The 20,255-nt window shown below is 37.8% G+C and overlaps 1 protein-coding gene across 1 annotated transcript in view; it reads right to left on the reverse strand.

Moving 5' to 3' along the window:
• Nucleotides 1–20,255, reverse strand: part of ATR (ATR serine/threonine kinase) — a 114,472-nt gene that overhangs the window by 20,750 nt on the left and 73,467 nt on the right. The window contains exons 31-36 of the mRNA XM_021069571.1: nucleotides 18,539–18,630; nucleotides 17,161–17,338; nucleotides 15,620–15,799; nucleotides 14,719–14,878; nucleotides 12,642–12,821; nucleotides 8,805–8,947 (exon numbers count right to left, since the gene is read on the reverse strand). Coding sequence (XP_020925230.1) covers nucleotides 8,805–8,947; nucleotides 12,642–12,821; nucleotides 14,719–14,878; nucleotides 15,620–15,799; nucleotides 17,161–17,338; nucleotides 18,539–18,630 — 933 coding nt within the window. The remainder of the gene's footprint in view (nucleotides 1–8,804; nucleotides 8,948–12,641; nucleotides 12,822–14,718; nucleotides 14,879–15,619; nucleotides 15,800–17,160; nucleotides 17,339–18,538; nucleotides 18,631–20,255) is intronic.

The following is a 20,255-nucleotide window of genomic DNA, read 5'->3' on the forward strand; positions in this document are numbered from 1 at the left end:
TCACCATATGGTTGATCCCCTTTACCCATTTCACTCTCCACATGCCCCTTCCCCTCTGCAAACACTACTCTGCAATTGTGTGTTTGTTTTTATTTGGTTTGTTTTGTTCATTTGTTATGGGTTTTGTCTGTATTTATTTTTTTTATATTTCACCTATGAATGAAATCATACAGTATTTGTCTTTCTGACTTACTTCACTTAGCATAAAATCCTCAAAGTCCATCCATGTTGTCAAAAATGGCAGGATTTCACTGTTTTAAAGGCTGAATAGTATTCTATTATATATTTATATACACCATGATTCTCTGTCTGTTCATCTGTTGATGGGGCACTTTGGTTTTTTACCATATTTTGACTATTGTAATAACACTGTAATGAACACAGAGGTGCACATATCTTTTCAAATAAGTATTTCCATATTCTTTGGATAAATATCCCAGAAGTGGAATAGCTGGATCATATGGTAGTTCTATTCTTAATATTTTGAGGAATCTCCATATAGTTTTCCAATTTATTCCTACCAATAGTGCATGATAGTTCTCTATTCTCTATATCCTCCAACTCTTGTTATTTCTTGTCTTTTTGATAACTGGCATTGTACCAGGAGTAAGATGATAACTCACCGTGGTTCTGTTTTAAATTTCCCTAATAATTAATGATGCTGAACATGTTTTCATGTGCCTGTTGGCCATATGAATATCGTCTTTGGAAAAATGTCTATTCAGCTACTTTGCCCTTTTATTATTATTTTTTTAGAGCTGCACCTGCGGCATATAGAGGTTCCTAGGCTAGGGGTTGAATCAGAGCTACAGCTGCCAGCCTACACCACAGCCACAGCAACACAGGATCCAAGCCAAGTCTGCAACCTACACCACAGCTCATGGCAATGCCGGATCCTTAAACCACTGAGTGAGACCAGGGATCGAACCCATGTCTTCCTGGATACTAGTTGGATTCTTTTCTACTATGCCACAATAGGAACTCCTCCTTTGCCCAATTTTTAATCAGGTTGTTTTTTTGTTGTGGAGTTGTATGAATTCTTTACATGTTCTGGATATTAACCCCTCATTGGATAGATCATTCTCAAATATCTTCTTCCATTTGGTAGGTTGTCTTTTCATTTTGTTGTTAGTTTCCTTTGCTGTGCAGAAAGTTTTTAGTTTGATATAGTGATATTTGTTTATTTTTGCTTTGGTTTCTTTTGCCTGAGGAGTCCTATCTAGAGATACATTACTAAGATGGATGCCAAAGAGCATACTGCCTACGTTTTCTTAGAGGAGTTTTGTGGTTTCCAGTCTTACATTCAAGTCTTCAATCCATTTTGAGTTGATTTGTGTGTGTGGTATGAGACCGAGGTCTGGTTTACTAATGTTTTATTAAGGATTTTAGTGTCTATGTTCATTAGAGGTATCGGTCAGTAATTTTTGTGTGTGTTGTCTCTTCCTAGTTTTGGCATCAAGCTGATGTTGGCCTCAAAAAATGAGTGAGGAAGCTTTCCTTCCTCTTCAGTTTTTTGGAAGAGTTTGAGAAGGATAATATTAAATCTTCTTTGCATGTTTGGTAGAATGCACCTTTGAAGCTGACTAGTCCTATTTTTTCATGATTCAGTCTTGGAAGGTTGTATGGTTCTAAGAATTTGTCCATTTCTTCTAGGTTGTACACTTTGCTGCCACATAACTGTTCCTAATATTCTCTTATAAGCTTTTGTATTTTTGTGGTATCTATTGATATTTCTCTTTTGTTTCTGATTTTATTGATCAGAGCCTTCTTTTTTCTTGGTGAGCCTAGAAAAGGGTTTGGCAATTTTGTTTCTCTCTTCAAAGAACCAGATCTTATTTTCATTAATTCTTTACTACTGTCTTTTTAGTCTCTATTTCATTTATTTCCACTCTAATCCTTATTATTTCCTTCGTTCTACTAACTTTGTGCATTTTTTTCTTTTTCCAGTTCCTTTAAGTGTAAGGGTAGATTGTTTATTTGGTATTTTTCTTGTTCTTTGAGATAGGTCTGTATTGCTATAAACTTTCATTTTAGTATACTGCTTTTGTTGCATCCCATAGATCTCTGGTATGTTATATTTTCATTTTGATTTGTCTCCAGGTAATTTTTAAAATTCTTTGATTTCTTTGTTGACCCAGCAGTTATTCAGTAGCATGTTGTTCAGTCTCCACCTTCTTGTAGCTGATTTCTAGTTTTATACCATTGTGATTGGGAAAGATGATTTTAATCTTCATAAGTTTACTAAGGATTGTTCTGTGGCTCAACATATGGTTTGTTCTTGAAAAAGTTCCATGTTCGTTTGAGAAAAATATGCCTTCTGCTACATTTGGAATGTAATGGTCTATATAGATCTATCAAGTCCATCTGGTTCTGCTGTTTCCTTGTTGACTTCCTCTCTAGATGATCTATCCATTGATGCAAGTGGGGTATTAAAGTCCTCTTTTTTTTTTTTTTTTTTTTTTTGCTGCACCCATGGCAATTGGAAGTTCCAGAACCAGGGATCAAACACGAACCACAGCAGCAACCCAAATCACTGCAATGACAGTGATGGATCCTTATCAAGCTATGTCACAAAGGAACTCCCTAAAGTACCCTACTATTACTGTGTGCTATCAATTTCCATTTGCTTGGAGTATCATCATCCATTCCTTCACTTTGAGCTTGTGTTTGTCATCAGAGCTGAGCTCCTGGAGGCAGCATATTATTGGATTTTGATTTTTAATCCATCCAACCACTCTGTGTCTTGTGATTGGTGATTTCAATCCATTTCCGTTTTTGGTGGTTAGTGATAGATGAGGACTTAGGGCTGCTATTTTAGCTTTTGTTTTCTGGTTGCTCTATATTCTCCATTGTTTTTTCCCTTTTTATTTCTCTCTACCATTTTGGTTTGGAGGTTTTCTATTTTTCCTTTTTCTATGTTTCATGGCTCTACTCTAGATTTATATTTTGTGGTTACCATGGGGTTTGTATGAAACCTCTCATAGATAAGATAGTACTTTTCTTCCTGATAGGATCTTATCTTCATTTACCTATGTAGGCTCCATCCTTTTCTCTTTTGTATTTTTGTTGTCTCAAGTTTTTCCTTTTTATGTTGTATGTTACTGAACTGAAGTAGGTATAGTTATTTTTTCAACTTTTTTTCTTCCTTCTACTGACTCTGCACATTTTGTGGGAGTTCTCGCTGTGGTGCAGTAGGTTAATGAAACGGCTTGTCTCTGTGGAGGCGCCAGTTCAGAGCTCAGTGCAATGGGCTAAGGATCCAGTGTTGCTGCAGCTGTGGTGTAGGTCGAAGTTCTGGTTTGGATTTGATCCCTGGTCCAGGGACTTCCATATGCTGTGGGTGTGGCCAAAAAAGGGAAAAAAAAAAAAAAACCTGTATGTAATAAATGGTAGCAATTTTCTTATTCTGTCTATTTATCACCTTACTCAATGTTTTGTGAACTTCTGCCATTTTGTTTCTGGTGGAAAAAGCTCATTTCAACACTTCTTGTAAGGCAGGTTTAGTGTTGGTAAACTCTCAGCTTTTGTCTGGAGTCTTTATTTTGCCTCCATTTCTGAAGGATAACTTTGCTAGATAGGGTATTCTTTCTTCTTCTTCCTCTTTTTTTGGGGGTGGGGGGGAGGGTGCAGGGCATGTTTGCAGCATACAAAAGTTCCGTGGCCAGGGATCGAATCTGTGCCACATCAGCAAGCTGAGCCACTGCTGTGACAATGCTGGATCCTAAACCTGCTAAGCCACCAGGGAAGTGAAGAGAGCATTCTTGAGGAATAATTTTTACCTTTCAGTATTTTGAGAATGTCACTCCTAGTCTGTAGAGTTTCTGCTGAGAGATCTGATGAGGTTCTTCTGTAACCCACAAAGGGTTACACCACCATTCCCTTTCCCTTGGCTGCCTATAAAATTCTTTGTCATTGACTTTTGACAATTTTAGTACAATCTGTCTTGGAGAAGGTCTTTTTTTGCACTGGGATAATTAGGTGTTCTCTTGGTTTCATGGACTTGTATATCCAGTTTCTTCTATGGGTTTGGGAAGTTCTCAGCTATTATTTCTTTAAATAAACTCTTTGCTCCTTTCTCCCTCTCTTCTCTTCTGGGATACCCATGACCAAAATGTTGCCCTGCCTAAAAGAGTTGGATAATGCTCACAGAATTTCATCATTTTTAAAATATCTTCTCTTTCCTGTCCTACTTGCACCATTTCTAGATGTCTATGTTCAAGTTTGCTAATACTCTCTTCCATACAGTCTTCTCTATTTCCAGTGCTTTTAAATGCATTCTTCATTTTATTTATTGAGTTCTTCAACTCCAGAATTTCTGTTTAGTTCTTTTTCAGAGTTTCAGTCTCTTAGGTAAGTAATCCTTCTGTTCATTAATTTTATTCCTGAGCCCACTGAGCTGCCTTTCCGAGTTTTTGTGTAGCTGAGTTTTCCATTGACAGCTATATGAAATTCTCTACCAGATTGCAATATTCTTCGACTTTATGTTAGCTTTCTGGAGAATCATCATTTGCTTTTCACGTACAGTGTTACTTGATTCTTCATGGTGCTAGAAGAGTTGTTCCTCTGCAGGCATATTTGTAGTAGGGACAGGTTAGAGATTAGAAGCCTTTCTTTTGTTTTCCAGTAGGTGGCACTATAGCATAGGTTTGGGGGGTTTTTTGGTTGCTTTTTTTTTACCTGCAGTGCCTCTGGTTCTATTTGAGTCTACCCTTTCCACCCTCTACCTCCTTGTTAGAGGTGTGACTCCCTGCCCTCCTTGTCACTTTTGGTGCCTTCCTTCTCCCACTGTCACTGGTATCACTGCCTGGCACACCTGAGTGGTAGGCTCTGCCATCTGGTCCACAATCCTATGAATTGCAGGTGCCTCTGCCATGTCTTATAAGGTTCATGAACTCTGCTACAGTGGGCTGGGTGTCAAGCGGACCTTAGGAGCTGGAAGGACAGGGTCTCAGGCCCTACTTTCACTGCCTCCCAGTTACCCATGGCTACAGAGCTACTGTGACAGGAGGCCAGAATCATATGTACCTCTTCCCCTGCTACTATCTGGTTCTCTGCAGTTAAAGATGCAGCTGATGTGGCCAGAGGGCTAGGTTTGCAAGCCCACCTCTGCTGCTCCCTTGCTTTTACCTCCTCTGTGTGTTCCAGTTCACCCACCTTTAGATGTACAGATATGGATTCTCCACTGTCCTGGGTGTTGAGCAGAAGTACCTTTGTTGTACTGTGGATGTTTTACCGGTTGTAGATTGAAGGGGTGAGACAAAAGGTAGCTTTTCACTATGCCATAATGCTAATATCACCCCAATCATGAAGTATATTTCTTAAATAATAAAACTTGAATGTTGAAATTACTGCTTGATTCATGGATTGCAGAATGGATGTTGTGTTAGCAGGCATGAAAGCAACATTAATCTCATTAGGTATCTCTATCAGAGCTCTTGGGTTAACCAGGTGCATTGTCAATGAGCACTCACATTTTCAAAGGAATTTTTGTTTCTGAATAGAAATTCTCAACTTGGGCTTAAATGTGCAGTAAAACATGCTGTAAACAGATATGGTTCCATTTATAGAGCATAGGCAGAACAGATTTAGCACAATTCTTAAGACTCTAGGATTTTCAGAATAGTAAGTGAGCATTAGTTTCAACTTAGAGTCACCAGCTGCATTAGCCCCTAGTAAGAGAGTCAGCCTCCCCTTTGAAGTCAGGCATTGACTTTTCTTCTCTAGCTATGAAAGTTCTAGACGGATCTTCTTCCTATAATGTTTTCTTTATACTGAAAATCTGTTGTTTAGTGTAGCCACCTTCACCTTTTTTTTTTTTTTTTTTCCTTTTTTTCGGCCATGCCCACAGCATACCGAAGTTCCAGGGCAAGGAATGGAATCCGAGCCACATCTGTGACCTACGCTAGAGCTGCAGCAATGCTGGATCCTTAATTTACTGTGTTGGGCTCGGTATCAAACCAATGCCTCCACAGAGATAAGCCAATCATTAACCAACTGTGCCACAGCAGGAACTCCTATAGCCACCCATTAATGATCTTAGCTAGATCTTCTGGATAACTTGCTGCAGCTTCTAAATCAGCACTTGCTGCTTCACCTTGTACTTTTCAGTTATGGAGACAGCTTCTTTCCCTAAACCTCATGAACCAAACTTGGACCTTCAAACTTTTCTTCTGTAGCTTCCTTACCTATTTCAGCCTTCCTGAATTGAGAGTTAGGGCCCTGCTCCAGATTAGGCTTTGCCTTAACAGAATGTGGTGTCTGGTTTAACCTCTGTAGACCACTAAAACTTGCTTCATATCAGCAATAAGGCTGTTTCCCTTATCATTCATGAGTTCGCTGGAACAGCACTTTTAATTTCCTTCAAGAACTTTTCCGTTGCATTCATAACTTGGCTGTTTGGCACAAGAGGCCTAGCTTTGGCCTATCTCACCTTTTGACATGACATCCTCACTAAGATTAATCATCCCCAGCTTCTGATTTAAACTAAGTGTTTTGCTCTTCTTTTCACTTGACCACTTAGAGGCCATTGTAGGGTTAACTGGCCTAATTTCAATATTGTTGTCTCATGGGATTCAGAGGCCCAAGGAGAGAGAAAGAGATAGTGGAACGGGCAGTTGGTGAGGCAGTCAGGACATAACAGCATTCATGGAGTTAAGTTCACTGTCTTATATGGGCGCAGTTCATGGTGCCCCAAAACAATTACAATAGTTAACGTCAGAGATCACTGATCACAGATGACCATAACAAATAAAATAATAATGAGAAAGTTTTAAATATAGCAAGAATTACAAAAATGTGAGTACACAGAGACCTGCTATTAGAAAAATGAGACTGATAGACTTGCTTAAAGCAGAACTACCACAAAACTTCAATTTTTAAAAAACACAGTACCTGTGAAGGTCAATAAAATGAGATACATCTGTAATGTCCTTTCCATCTTGAATTTAATTACTTTTTAAATCCTACTTTCTTCATGAAGACTACAAGACTTCTGTGGCAATGCAGTGCAAAGAAGTTAAAATATTTTTGATATTATGAAGCCAGTGGCTTTAGTTTTAACTTCAGATTTGTCCCAAATCCATGACTCTTGGACTTGTTTGATTCATTTTTGGTGTCTTTTTAATATCAAAAGAAAAAAAAAAGGCTATTTCTAATACGTATACTATTTATTTGTATCTGATCACATTCTACTATGTACCATTATTTAAATATCTTGTGTGCTAAGGTTTCTCTATCCAGTTGGACTGCAGCTCCTTGAGGGCAAAAACTAATGCTTAATTAGTAATAACGTGGTAATTTAATCACGCAGGGATAAGTATCAGTAGCTCACTTTACTCCTTTAAGTGTCCAAATGTTTTAATTACTATGGTTAAAATACATTTTAAAATAGCCTTACTTTATTAAACTATAGTTTTAAAAACCTCACACTAAACCTAATAGCTTTATGCACATCAAGGACTAAATAACTCCTTGTTTTAGAAGAAATATATTAAATTCTGTATACCAATTCACATAATAAACTAAAACTAAAACTAAAGAGAAAATGAAAGGTATTACTCATTTTAGTAAAGAAAAAATGCACTTAGTAACTGTCCTCTGGTTATGCTTCCATTTCAAAATGCCAATATGCCATGAATTCTTTCTCAGTAACAAGCCATTAATAATCATTAATAAATAAAGTTAGATTTGGATGTAACAAAAACTTGAATTCCATTTTGGGAAGAAAGGCTTGGCCAAATCTTGCAATCCTAACACCACTGATGAACAAATATTGCTTTAATTCTGAAAATACAGAACTGAGAAGTCAAAATACCTAGTAATAGGCAACTTGAAATAGACATTGTTCTGAAGTAAGTTACCTTTCAATGGAAAGCAACAGTACATGATAAAAAGACTCACGAGAAAGTTTGAAATATTGAAAGAATTATGAAAATTTGAGTACATAGAGACCTGGTGAATCAATGCTATTAGAAAAATGGCACTGATAAACTGCTTAATGAAGAGTTGCCACAAAACTTCAATTTGAAGTTATTACTTCCTACAAATTAATAATTTATAATAATATAAACAATAGGCATGAAACAATACACTACTTGTCTATAATACACTAATATATGACATTAAGTTACATTTTACCTGTTACCTAGTTTAAGAGATAAGCTCTTTCTACAAGTCTAATGTTAAACCATTTTTAAAATTAATTAATCTTTTTTTTTTTTAATGGCCACACCCATGGTACATGGATGTTACCTGGCCAGGGATTGAATCAGACTGTAGTTGTGACCAGGTCCTTTAACCCACTGCGCTGGGCTGGGTTTTGAACCCGTGCCTCCACAGTGACCTAAGCTGCTGCAGCTGGAGTCTTAATCCACTGCGCCATAGCAGGAATTCTGAAAAAATTTTCATATATACTACTTAGCAGAATGGATTAGAATGAAACATCCCATTGGCAATTAAATACAAACATTAAATACATTAGATTTAGAGTCTTCTGGAATTCTAGGGAAAGAGATTCAGGAGATGAGGGTCTAGAGTGGGAAGGACCTTTAATTTTCATTGTATATTCTTGGTGCTATTGAATTTTAAAAAAACTTACACATATATTACTTATTCCATTAAAATAATTATTTTTTAAAGGGAAAGGAAGAAATTGTATAAAGAAAAAATTTACATCTCATCTAACGTGATAGTCTGAATTAGTGGTAAAGCAGAAAATATCCTGCATATGCCAAGATCTGTGGTAATAGTTCAAATCAAGTCGCCCTGATATATTTAATCAGCAAACATGCAGTTCTCATCCTTACCTTCCAAAGTGAAGGACTATATATCGAATGAGATCACCCTGCTTTTCCATTTTGTTGTCTGTGACCATGGGCATCAATTTGTCATAGTACTTGGCAAGGTAGAAATGACCATCCTCCCACTCTGGCAGAAACAAGGTCACATCCTGTAAATGAGAACACAAAGGGAGTTCCCTAGTAGTTTAGCTGTTAGGACTCAGCACTTTTACCACTGTGGCCCAGGTTCAACCCCTGGTCTGGCAAACAAGATTCCACCTCAAGCTGCTCTACACCATGGCCAAAAATAAAAGATAAAATAAAATAAAATAAAACAGAACACATATGGAGTTCCCATATGGCTCAGTGGCTTAAAGATCCAGCATTGTCACTGCAGTGGCTCATGTCGCTGTTATGGCGTGGGTTTGATCTCTGGCCTTGGAACTTCCGCATGCCATGGGCATGACCAAAAAATAAATAAATAAATAAAAAAACACAGAAAACTCACCTTAGAAAACTCCCACTATGCTGGGAAGTAAAGTACGAATAGATAATTATAGATCAAAAGTATGAGATGCACCTTTAGGCAGAACTAAGTCAAAGGCAGGCTAACTCTGGTGTGAATAAGGAATAGTTACTTTTTTTTTTTTTTTTTGGTCTTTTTTGCCATTTCTTGGGCCGCTCCTGCGGCATATGGAGGTTCCCAGGCTAGGGGTCCAACCAGAGCTGTAGCCACCAGCCTACGCCAGAGCCACAGCAACGTGGGATCCGAGCCGCATCTGCAACCTACACCACAGCTCACGGGAACGCCAGATCCTTTAACCCACAGAGCAAGGCCAGGGACCGAACCCGCAACCTCATGGTTCTTAGTAGGATTCGTTAACCACTGCGCCACAGTGGGAACTCCAGGAATAGTTACTTTCTTACAGAGGTTTTCTCAGGAGAGCTGGTGGGTTCTGGTGTGTTGCCCACTGACCAACATATGATAATTAGCTACATAGGGGAAAAAACTCCACTCATAATACCACTTTGTACATCGAAATAATTTGCAGATGGATTAAAGTAGTTTATGTATGTATGTATATGCGTATTTTTATTGTTTTTAAAAAACTCAAAGGAATTAATATCAAATCTCTGAAGAAGATAGGATTTAGATATCCTATAAATATGGTTCAAGAAAAATCTTATTTTTCTCTAAGATCTTTCATAAACTATTGCCCTCTCTCTCAACTCCTTCATAATCAGGCTTCTAAACAGAAATCTCCATCTAACATTTATTCCCCAAATTATTTCTTTTTGGCTTCAGTCTGCACCATTCCACTACAGCAGCAGCTTAAATAGAGATACTTTCCAATTCTGATCTCAACTGAGGTCTCTAAGCATCTGTTTGTGTCATCCATGCCATTTACTCTTTGAAACTTTCTTTCCTTTGCTTCTGTGAGGCTAAAATCTTTCAGGCTTTCTCCTACCATCCTGGACACTCTTAGTCAGTCTCTTTTGTCATTTCCTCTCCCTATCTCTGCTCTAATATTTGTGTGGTTTATTAATTTTTAAATGATAATATCTGAAATGTGATGAAAAATACATAGAATAGTGGAGTGAAAATAAAAAAAAAAAGTACTACTCTCAATTCAAGCAATTTTCAGAACATGGTTTAGACTAGACGAGATCTTAAGTTTCCTCCGAGTCTAATCCTAAAACCTTACAATACAAACCTGCTTGTGGAGAGATGTACAGAACAGGTGCTGGATTCATGTGCCTAAAACCAGTTATAGGGAGAAGGCTCCCAGTGTGCTTCTCCCATCTAGTCATGGAGAAGCAAAGGCAACAAAGAAAAATACTAATTAGGAGTTCTTCTAAAAATATGTTTCAATCTGGTTTTATCATCGTTTTAATCCCTCCCCCACCTGAAGCATTTGGAAGTTCCCAGTCTAGGGGTCAAACTGGAGCTGCAGCTGTTGGCCACAGCCACAGCAATGTGGCATCTGTGCTGCATCTGTGACCTACACCACAGCTCACAGCAACACTGGATCCTGAACCTGCTGAGTGCGGTCAGGGGAAAAAACCCATGTCCTCATAGATACTAGTCGGGTTCATTACCTTCGAACCACAAAGGCACCTCTTCATCTTTTTATCTTTCTTCATTTCCTTTCTTCCTCCCTCCCTCCTTCCTTCCTAGGTGTAAACCTTCCTTTTAAGGTTTAAAAATTTATTTTGGAAAATAAAATTTACATACAGGAGTTCCCGTCAAGGCGCAGTGGTTAATGAACCTGAGTAGGAACCATGAAGTTGTGGGTTCGATCCCTGGCCTCACTCAGTGGGTTAAGGGTCTAGCATTGCCATGAGCTATGGTGTCGGTCACAGACGTGGCTGGGATCCTGAGTTGCTATGGCTGTGGTGTAGGCCAGCGGCTACAGCTCCACTTGGACTCCCTAGCCTGAGAACCTCCATATGCCGCCAGTCGGCCCTAGAAAAGACAAAACAAACGAACAAACAAAAATTTACATACAGAAAGATAAATAAGTCTTGTATGTAAAGCTTGATCAATTATCACAAAGTGATCACACCTAAACAAGAACTCCAGAAACACTCCCATTCACCCTCCCAAACAGTATTCTCCTCTTTCCCCACCCCCACAAATAGATGAAATGCTTGTGTGTTCCCCACCCTCCCATCCCAAATTCATATGCTGAAAGCCTAATCCCAATGTGGTAGTATTTAAAGGTATGATCTTGGGAGGTGATTAGGTTATGAGTATGGAACCCTCATGAAAGGGATTAGTGTCCTTATAAGAGGCCCCAGAGACCTGCCTTGCCTCTTATGCTGTGTGAGGTTATAAGGAGAATTGGCTGTTTCTGCACTAGGAAGCAGGCCCTCATTAGACACTGAATCTGCTGGCACCTTAATGCTGAACTTCACAGCCCCCAGAACTGTGAGAAAGAAATGTTGTTTAACTACCCAGCATATGGTATGTTTGTTAGAGCAAACGGCTCAAAAGGACTAAAACAACTACTACCTCCATTTCAATGATATAATAATTTTGTTTTGTTCATTTTTTGAACTTTATATATATGGAATCCCATTACATGCACTGTTTTTTTTTTCATTCAAATTAAGTTTGTGAGATCAGTCTAAGTTGCTGCATGTAACTTGGGTTTGTTGGTTTTCATCGCTATATATACAGGATTCCAATATGTGATATGTTATAATTTGTTTATACATTGCAATTCCTTTTGTGGTTCAGTGGTTAATGAACCCAACTAGGACCCATGAAGATGCAGGTTCAATCCCTGGCCTCGCTCAGTGGGCTAAGGATCCCACGTTGCTGTGACTGTGGTGTAGGCTGGCAGCTGAAGCTCTGATTCAACTCCTAGCCTGGGAACTTCCAGATGCTGTGGGTGTGGCCCTAAAGAAGAAAAAAAAAAGAAAAAAAAAAAAAAAGTCAAAAAAGTTTCCTGGCTATTTCCATGCATGTGTTTTTCCATATGGACACTTTAAAATCATTTTATCTATTTTCGGGAGTTCCCGTCATGGCTCAGTGGTTAACAAATCTGACTAGGAACCATGAGGTTTCGGGTTCGATCCCTGGCCTTGCTCAGTGGGTTAAGGATCCAGCATTGCCATGAGCTGTGGTGTAGGTTGCAGATGCAGCTCGGAACCTGCGTTGCTGTGGCTCTGGCGCAGGCCAGCGGCTATAGCTCTGATTCAACCCCTTGCCTGGGAACCTCCATATGCCTCGGGAGTGGCCCTAGAAAAGGCAAAAAGACAAAAAAATAAATTAAAAAAAAAATCATTTTTATCTATTTTCAAAAACAACAAAAAAATGTGAGTTTCCAACTGAAACTGCATTATACATATACTTACTTTATATTTTTTCATAACTGCATTGCTTTCAAAGTTCGCTGTTTCTTCCATAAAACGGCCCACTAGTAGCATCGCCCGACCATGGATTAACATGTTCTTACTCTCTGTTGGGGTTTTATTTTCAGGAAAACATAGTTCAACACCCTTTTGAAGAACAATTAGTGCCTGGTGAACATCACCCTGGAAGAAAAAAGGCAACAACAAACCTTTTAATTTAAGAACGAATTTTTATTTTCTGGAAAATAAACAAAATGTCAGAATTTAAAGTTCATTAGGTATATTATGTATATATCTATTTGTAATTTCACATTTATCTCTCATTTTCCTCCTATGAAAGTAAAATCCTAAAAAGGAATTGTTGCCTTAGTTCACGGAGAACTCCTATATTCATTCATTCATTCATTCATTCACTCAGTCAATTTCTATAGTCAGAGTTCAGGGAACTGAAGATACGTGTAGATGCTTAGGGATAATCAAACACAAATATGTCAAAACCTCTGGCTTAATAAAGTTTATAGTCAAGTGAGGTAATAAACTATAAAACAACAGCACAATGAGCTGAGCGCTGTTAACGGAAGAATACATAGGAGATTATGGAGGAAAGAGAAGGCAGTCCCTTATATCTACCTATAGATATAAAGAAAATGGAGCTGAGCAGCAGTCAGGAAAGGTAATCAAATGAGGAAAATCTAAATTAGGTCTTAGAGAATGAGCAGAAATTTTCTTGGCAAAGAATTCAGTAAAGGACATTCTTGGTAGAAGGAATACTAATTTTAATTGGGGGAAAGGCAAGTCGTTTTAGTTGAAGACTAAAGGGGTTTGTGAGACAGTGACAAATAAAGCTAAAGGGGAAGGCTGAGACTCAATGAGAAAGGATCTTGCGTACTTTCTAGAGTTCTGACTTAATCCTAAAGCCATAAGGAATACTTTGAAGAATTTCAACCAAGAGAGCAATATGATTCAGTGTGCATTTTAGAAAGATGACAGATTGCAGTGATGAACACCAAGAAATGGTGAGAACTCCAAAAAAGGCTGTTAATATTGCCAGAAGCAGAAAAGTTTTGCTAAGGATATGAATGAAAGCAACAAAGATAAGTAAGGAGAGAACAAAAATATTTCTAAGGTAGATTTAATCTCCAATTGGATGTGGAAAGTGAGGAAGAGAGAGAAAGAAGTTCAAGAAGATGCCCAGATTAGTGTCATAGAGGAGAGAAGGTGATAGAGTCCTACTTAGAAAAATTGGCCATTTGGGAGGAAAATTTTACATGACGAATTTATTTTAAAGTACATAGAGTTTAAGGTATAACAATACATACATATGTAGACTAGCACTAGCTCTGAAAATGACATAATGACTAATGCAGGCTAAAATATCATGTCACCTTCATCCAGAAAACATCACCTCCCCCGTCCTTTTTTAGCCACTATAAAATTAAGTGCCATCACAGATGGCACTAACTACAGTGTTAACTGTCAATTTCAGAGCACACTATGCCTAATACTAATTATAGACTCACCAGCATGAAGAGATATGTAACTAATAACCATTTAAATCTGGGGCAAAGCTTTTCAAACAGTTCAGATATTTAAAAAGCCCCCCTCTCTTAACTGCAGGTTTAATCTGAGTATTCCTAGGGACTTCTGTTCTGAAGCTAAACCCTCCTTGACATCTCGATTAGAAGTGAATCTTGAAAGTAATTCTGGTAAGTCCACACAAACTTATTATCTGTCAAGAATGTACGGACAGTGTTAGGTTCACTTAAATATTTTAAGTGCCCATTACATGCAGTCATATATACATGCAGAAGGTAAAAACAAAGTCCTTTTTCTCAGGGAAAAAAATGGAAGATATATGAAAACTGAAAGAACTGCACTTTCAGTCTTAAAATGGAAAGATATTTGGGGACTTCAAGATAGAAGGAAGTTTTTTCCCAGATTATGGTAGATAAATGTGGAAGAAAGGTGACAGAGAAAGAAGGTTCTGAATTTAGATTAGGGATCATCTCCATCAGGCCTTTCTAAGAAGCACCTAATCTACAACAGAAAACACATACGATGACATTCCCTTGGCCATTACCTTGGACCACAGCCACTTTGCTCTTTCCACATACAGTTCAGCGAGTCGTGATTCTCCAGCATTAAGGAGAGCATTGTAGGCTGTCTGGTGGTGACCAGCTTTTCGAGCTACTCTGGCACTCTGTAGCCAGCATTCTCCAACCATTTCATTGTAATCTGGCCTAAAGGAATGTGACAAAACAGGGAGGAGAGCATTTTTAAGTGTATTCAACAACTTAATTAAAATCTCACCCCAACATATCTCTCTGTATCTTTCCAATAGATTCAGAAGATTAATTTCATTAATTTTTTTATCAATTACGAGTCTATGATTAATTTGTTACAAATCTATAATTAATTTGTTAATCTTTTATCAATTATAAGTCTATGATGACCTTATTATTGACTTATATCTGTATTTCCAGATATGATTTTAATATTAAAAATGATACATTACATATAAAAGGAACTCTTTGTTGTTGTTGTCTTTTTAGGGCCACACTCGCGGCATATGGAAGTTCCCAAGCTAGGGGTCAAACTGGAGCTAGAGCTGCTGGCCTACACCAGAGCCACAGCAATGCCAGATCTGTGCTGCGTCTGCAACCTACACTACAGCTCACAGCAATGCAGGATCCTTAACCCACTGAGAGGGGCCAGGGATCGAACCGCATCCTAGTATACTGGTATACTATGTATACTAGTCTGGTTCTTTACTGATAAGCCACAACAGGAACTCCTAAAAGTAATTCTTAAGTTTTAGGTTCATTTCAACTGTATAGTATATGTCGTCTTGACAACTGACAAGAGAAGAATCTTTGATACAGATTCAAAGAGAAAATTAGGAAAAATAAATACTCCCAAATAATATGCAAATATAACACTAAATTCATAACAACTGATATGAAAAAAAAAGTGTGAAAAACCTTTTGTTGAGGCTTAATAAAGCTCTCCGGAGAGCCAGTATGGGTTCCTTTGCCCTGTAAGAATTCTGGGTCATTTCCAGTCGAGCTACCCAATTTAGAGAATCTTCCTGAGAACTGTCACCTGGGGACTGGTGAAAAAGTGGTTTGATGCTATGTTCCAACTCACACAACATGTGCAATCTGAAGACAGACAGAACCCATGTTAATATACTATCATATTCAATCACATTAATCTCACATATAAAGCATATACTTTAAACTAACCATAAAGAATCTGGAATGTGCAGGTTTTATTGGACTTTAATCAATATATATTCTTGGTATATAAACATGAACATTTATATCTTTTCCAATTTACTTGATTTAAATATTTAGTGCTTTGCCCTGATCCTCAGATTCCTCTAATTAAATTAGAAAATGGGTATATAAAACTAAATTCAAATGTATGGAAGCCAGACTTTATCACCTACATAATGATAAAATATGGATTCATTTTATAAATCAACACAAGTATCTGTATATATTGCTAGTGCTATTAAGAGGGCCTGGCATAGTAAATGCCAGTAAAAACTATGAAATAAATCCAGTCCTTACTGTTTTTTTCCCCTGAGGCTGATAGAAACACTTGTGATACATTCACACTAGCTTATTTATTTATTTATTTTTAATATAATGGTTTATTTTTTATCATTATAGCTGGTTTACAGTGTTCTGTCAATTTTCTACTGTATAGCATGGTGACCCAATTACACATATATGTATAATTCTTTTTTCTCACATTATCAGTCTCCATCATAAGTGACTAGTGCTACACAGCAGGATCTCATTGCTAATCCATTCCTAGCTTTTTTAATAGTCAGTGTCTATGACTCAGTATTCAAGCATGCATTTGAGTAGCTACAGAACTGAAATAATCTCAGTGGTCCAATTTCTGGTTTCATTAAACTGCTACTAAAGGGGCTGATACAAAATATAGTAAGTTTTTCTAACAAGAAATAAATAAAGAAAGAAGGAAAGAAAGAAGGAAGCTTACTTTTTAATTTACTATAGTTCAGTTACAACCTATATCCTCTTATTTTATTCAGGTTAAGTTAACAGACCTAAAATGTTTTTCCATCATTTTCTTTCTTACCTCTAAAAGTTAATATTCCCTTTGAGTAACATAATGCCTACATTTGAGGGGGGCACTGGGAAATTTCAAATGCATTTCTGAGAAGACTGAAAGCACTGAGCACCAATGTGCCTGATGTCTAGATTATTTAGGTTACATAGAAAATAAACCATGACATTAAAACAGGCAAACATAAGATATTTTTCCTATTTTTTATAAGGCTCATAATTGTCTTCCTAATTAAAAAGATGTTAGAACATTTTTAAAAATTACAGACAGGGTGATAAGGTTAAAAAAAAAAAATGAAAGAGACATTTTGTGTAGCTATGCATGACACCAAACATACTACCAGTTATTTAAAAGCACAAAATTCCAAGCCTGTCATGTGGTATGTATAGACCAGGAATATAAAAACAGAAAATCAAAATACCTCACAATATATTCATAGCCTCTTTGGTAAGAGCCTCTTTCAAAGCTTGCAGCTGAAAGAGGCACAATTTGTTCTGCTCTCACTAGTTTCAATGTATCATAAAAAGCTGGGATATCTCTTTTTTTGGCTGATAATAAAAGCTGTCCCAGTCTGACACTCCATGTTGTAGATTTCCCATCTGAAAAACAAATGAAGAGTCAAGGAATGCCATGATAGCTGGGTCCCAAAACAAGCTTTATTTTATTTGATAAAATGGTTGACAGAAATCCTGAACAGATGGTTTCATTCTACTTTGAACTAAACAAGGCAATCATAAAACAAACTGAGAGATTAATTAGGAACTTTGGCTACTTAAGTTTGAATATTTATGGCATATTAAAACTGCCTAGGAGTTCCCGTAGTGGCGCAATGGTTAACAAATCCGACTAGGAACCATGAGGTTGCAGGTTCGACCCCTGGCCTTGCTTAGTGGATTAAGGATCCGGCCTTGCGGTGAGCTGTGGTGCAGGTTGCAGACTCGGCTTGGATCCCGTGTTGCTGTGGCTCTAGTGTAGGCCGGCGGCTACAGCTCCGATTAGACCCCTAGCCTGGGAACCACCATATGCCACAGGAGCAGCCCTAGAAAAGGCAAAAAGACAAAAATAAAATAAAATAAAACTGCCTATATTTTTGTCTTTATTTTTATTTAATAATCTAATAAACATTTGCCACTCTATGCAAGAGCTAGAATACTGACAGTAAATTTAAGTTATTGTCAGTATTCTAGATGGTTTTTTTTCTCAATTAATTTCTTAAAAAATTTTATTGGAGTACAGTAACTTACAATGTTGTATTAGTTTTAGGTGACAGCAAAGTAAATTAGAGATACATATCTCCATTCTTTTTCCCCACATAGATTATTACAAATTATTGAGTATATTTCCCTGAGCTATATAGCAGGTTCTTGTTAATCATTAACTTTATAAAGTAAAGTGTACATCTTACTTCCATCCTCCCAATTCCTCCCTCCCTCCCATGGTTTCTTCTATAGTAACCATAAGAGTGCTTTTTTTTTTTTTTTTGGTCTTTTTGCCTTTTCTAGAGCCGCGTCCTGCGGCATATGGAGGTTCCCAGGCTAGGGGTCTAATCGGAGCTGTAGCCATTGGCCTATGCCAGAGCCACAACAACGCGGGATCTGGCCACGTCTGTGACCTACACCACAGCTCATGGCAACGCTGGATCTTTAACCTACTGAGCAAGGCCAGGGATCGAACCTGCAACCTCATGGTTCCTAGTCGGATTCGTTAACCACTGCGCCACGACGGGAACTCCAAGAATGCTTTTGAAGTCTGTGAGTTTCTGTTTTATAAACTGCCTATATTTTAAAAAGTCATTTTACCTGTTGCCAAATAGTTCTCCACCAAATCCCACTGTGACAATTTCCAAGCTGCTTCCACTCTGTATGTGTTTAACTCATCTGTCCATTCAGACCTATTAAAAGAAAGCCATAGCAACTAAACTTATTTAAGTTTAAAGTGGCATTTAGAGATTTTTTCATTTGTTTAGATACTCTATTTCTTGTATTTATTTATTGTTTTATTTATTGTATTATATTGTACTTTGTAATTAGATACAGATAATTATCTCAACCTAAAACTTCCTAAATTTTAATCTCTCCAGTCCCCCAAAACGTTTTTTCAATAATTACTTCTGACCCATCTAAAAATGCCATTTCTTCAGAAATTCTGCCATATTTTAGAGCAGAATTAATCCCCTGATAATTACAAAGAGCAGTTGTAAGATTAGCTGCATGCTTAACTTGAAACAAAGAGTGGGGAGGAAAGAGTCAACTATACATTCATAGGTAATAAGCAATTCTAATAACTTAGAATTCTGAGTTAAATTTAAGACAAAAACAAAAACAAAAAAGGAGTTCCCATTATGGCACAGCAGAAATGAATCTGACTAGGAACCATGAGGTTGTGGTTAGATCTCTGGCCTTGCTCAGTGGGTTAAGGATCCAGCGTTGCCATGAGCTGGAGTGTAGGTCACAGATTTAGCTAGGATCCCGTTTTGCTGTGGCTGTGGTGTAGACCAGGAGCTACAGCTCTGATTCGACCCCTAGCCCGGGAACCTCCATATGCCACAGGCGCGGGCCCTAAAAAAAAAAAAAAAAAAGTCCAACTTTGAGTAACTTTTACAAGCTCATCACCAGATGCCAAAATATCAAAACTTTAGGCCTTTTGACCAGATCTCACTGCACAGAGAAGTCAGATGGGGTCTGGTAAATATATAAGGCCTTCAGTTCTCAGAACAAGGCAGCTTCAAGAGCAGAATTAACTCCCCTAAGTTACTGTCCAAATTATAAGAACTATGAGGTCTTATTTTTGCCACACAAAAACACTTTTTCTGGTATCATTTGGTTTGCTATAAGAAACCTATTTTCTTTTTTTTTTTTTTTTTTTTTTTTTTTGTCTTTTGTTGTTGTTGCTGCTGTTGTTGCTATTTCTTGGGCCGCTCCCGCGGCATATGGAGGTTCCCAGACTAGGGGTCTAATCGGAGCTGTAGCCACCGGCCTACGCCAGAGCCACAGCAACGCGGGATCCGAGCCGCGTCTGCAACCTACACCACAGCTCACGGCAACGCCGGATCGTTAACCCACTGAGCAAGGGCAGGGACCGAACCCGCAACCTTATGGTTCCTAGTCGGATTCGTTAACCACTGCGCCACGATGGGAACTCCAGAAACCTATTTTCTTTAGGAAAGAAAGGTTGCCTTCATTTTTATCATCACTATTTTTTTACATTTATTTTACTTTAGGAGAGAATCAACCCACACAGTCTACAGGGGCATTCCTTCTTTCAGTCACAAAGTTTCCCCCTCCCCAATACAGAAAATAACTGGTGTTGATTAAATGTAGGCAGAGCTTAGATACCCTCACCATTAGTAAATGAGATCTGGAAGATTCCTGTTGTAAAACAAATTTAATTCAAGGATGACTCTTTGGACAGAAAATAAGCTGTTAAGTGCTAGATTAACTTATAGAAAATGGGAGGAAAATATTTGTGGGGGGGCTTATGTCCAATGCCATGACAACATAAAAAAGATTTATTACT

Source organism: Sus scrofa, chromosome 13, assembly GCF_000003025.6.
Source record: "Sus scrofa isolate TJ Tabasco breed Duroc chromosome 13, Sscrofa11.1, whole genome shotgun sequence".
In the NCBI taxonomy this organism is placed as follows: domain Eukaryota; kingdom Metazoa; phylum Chordata; class Mammalia; order Artiodactyla; family Suidae; genus Sus; species Sus scrofa.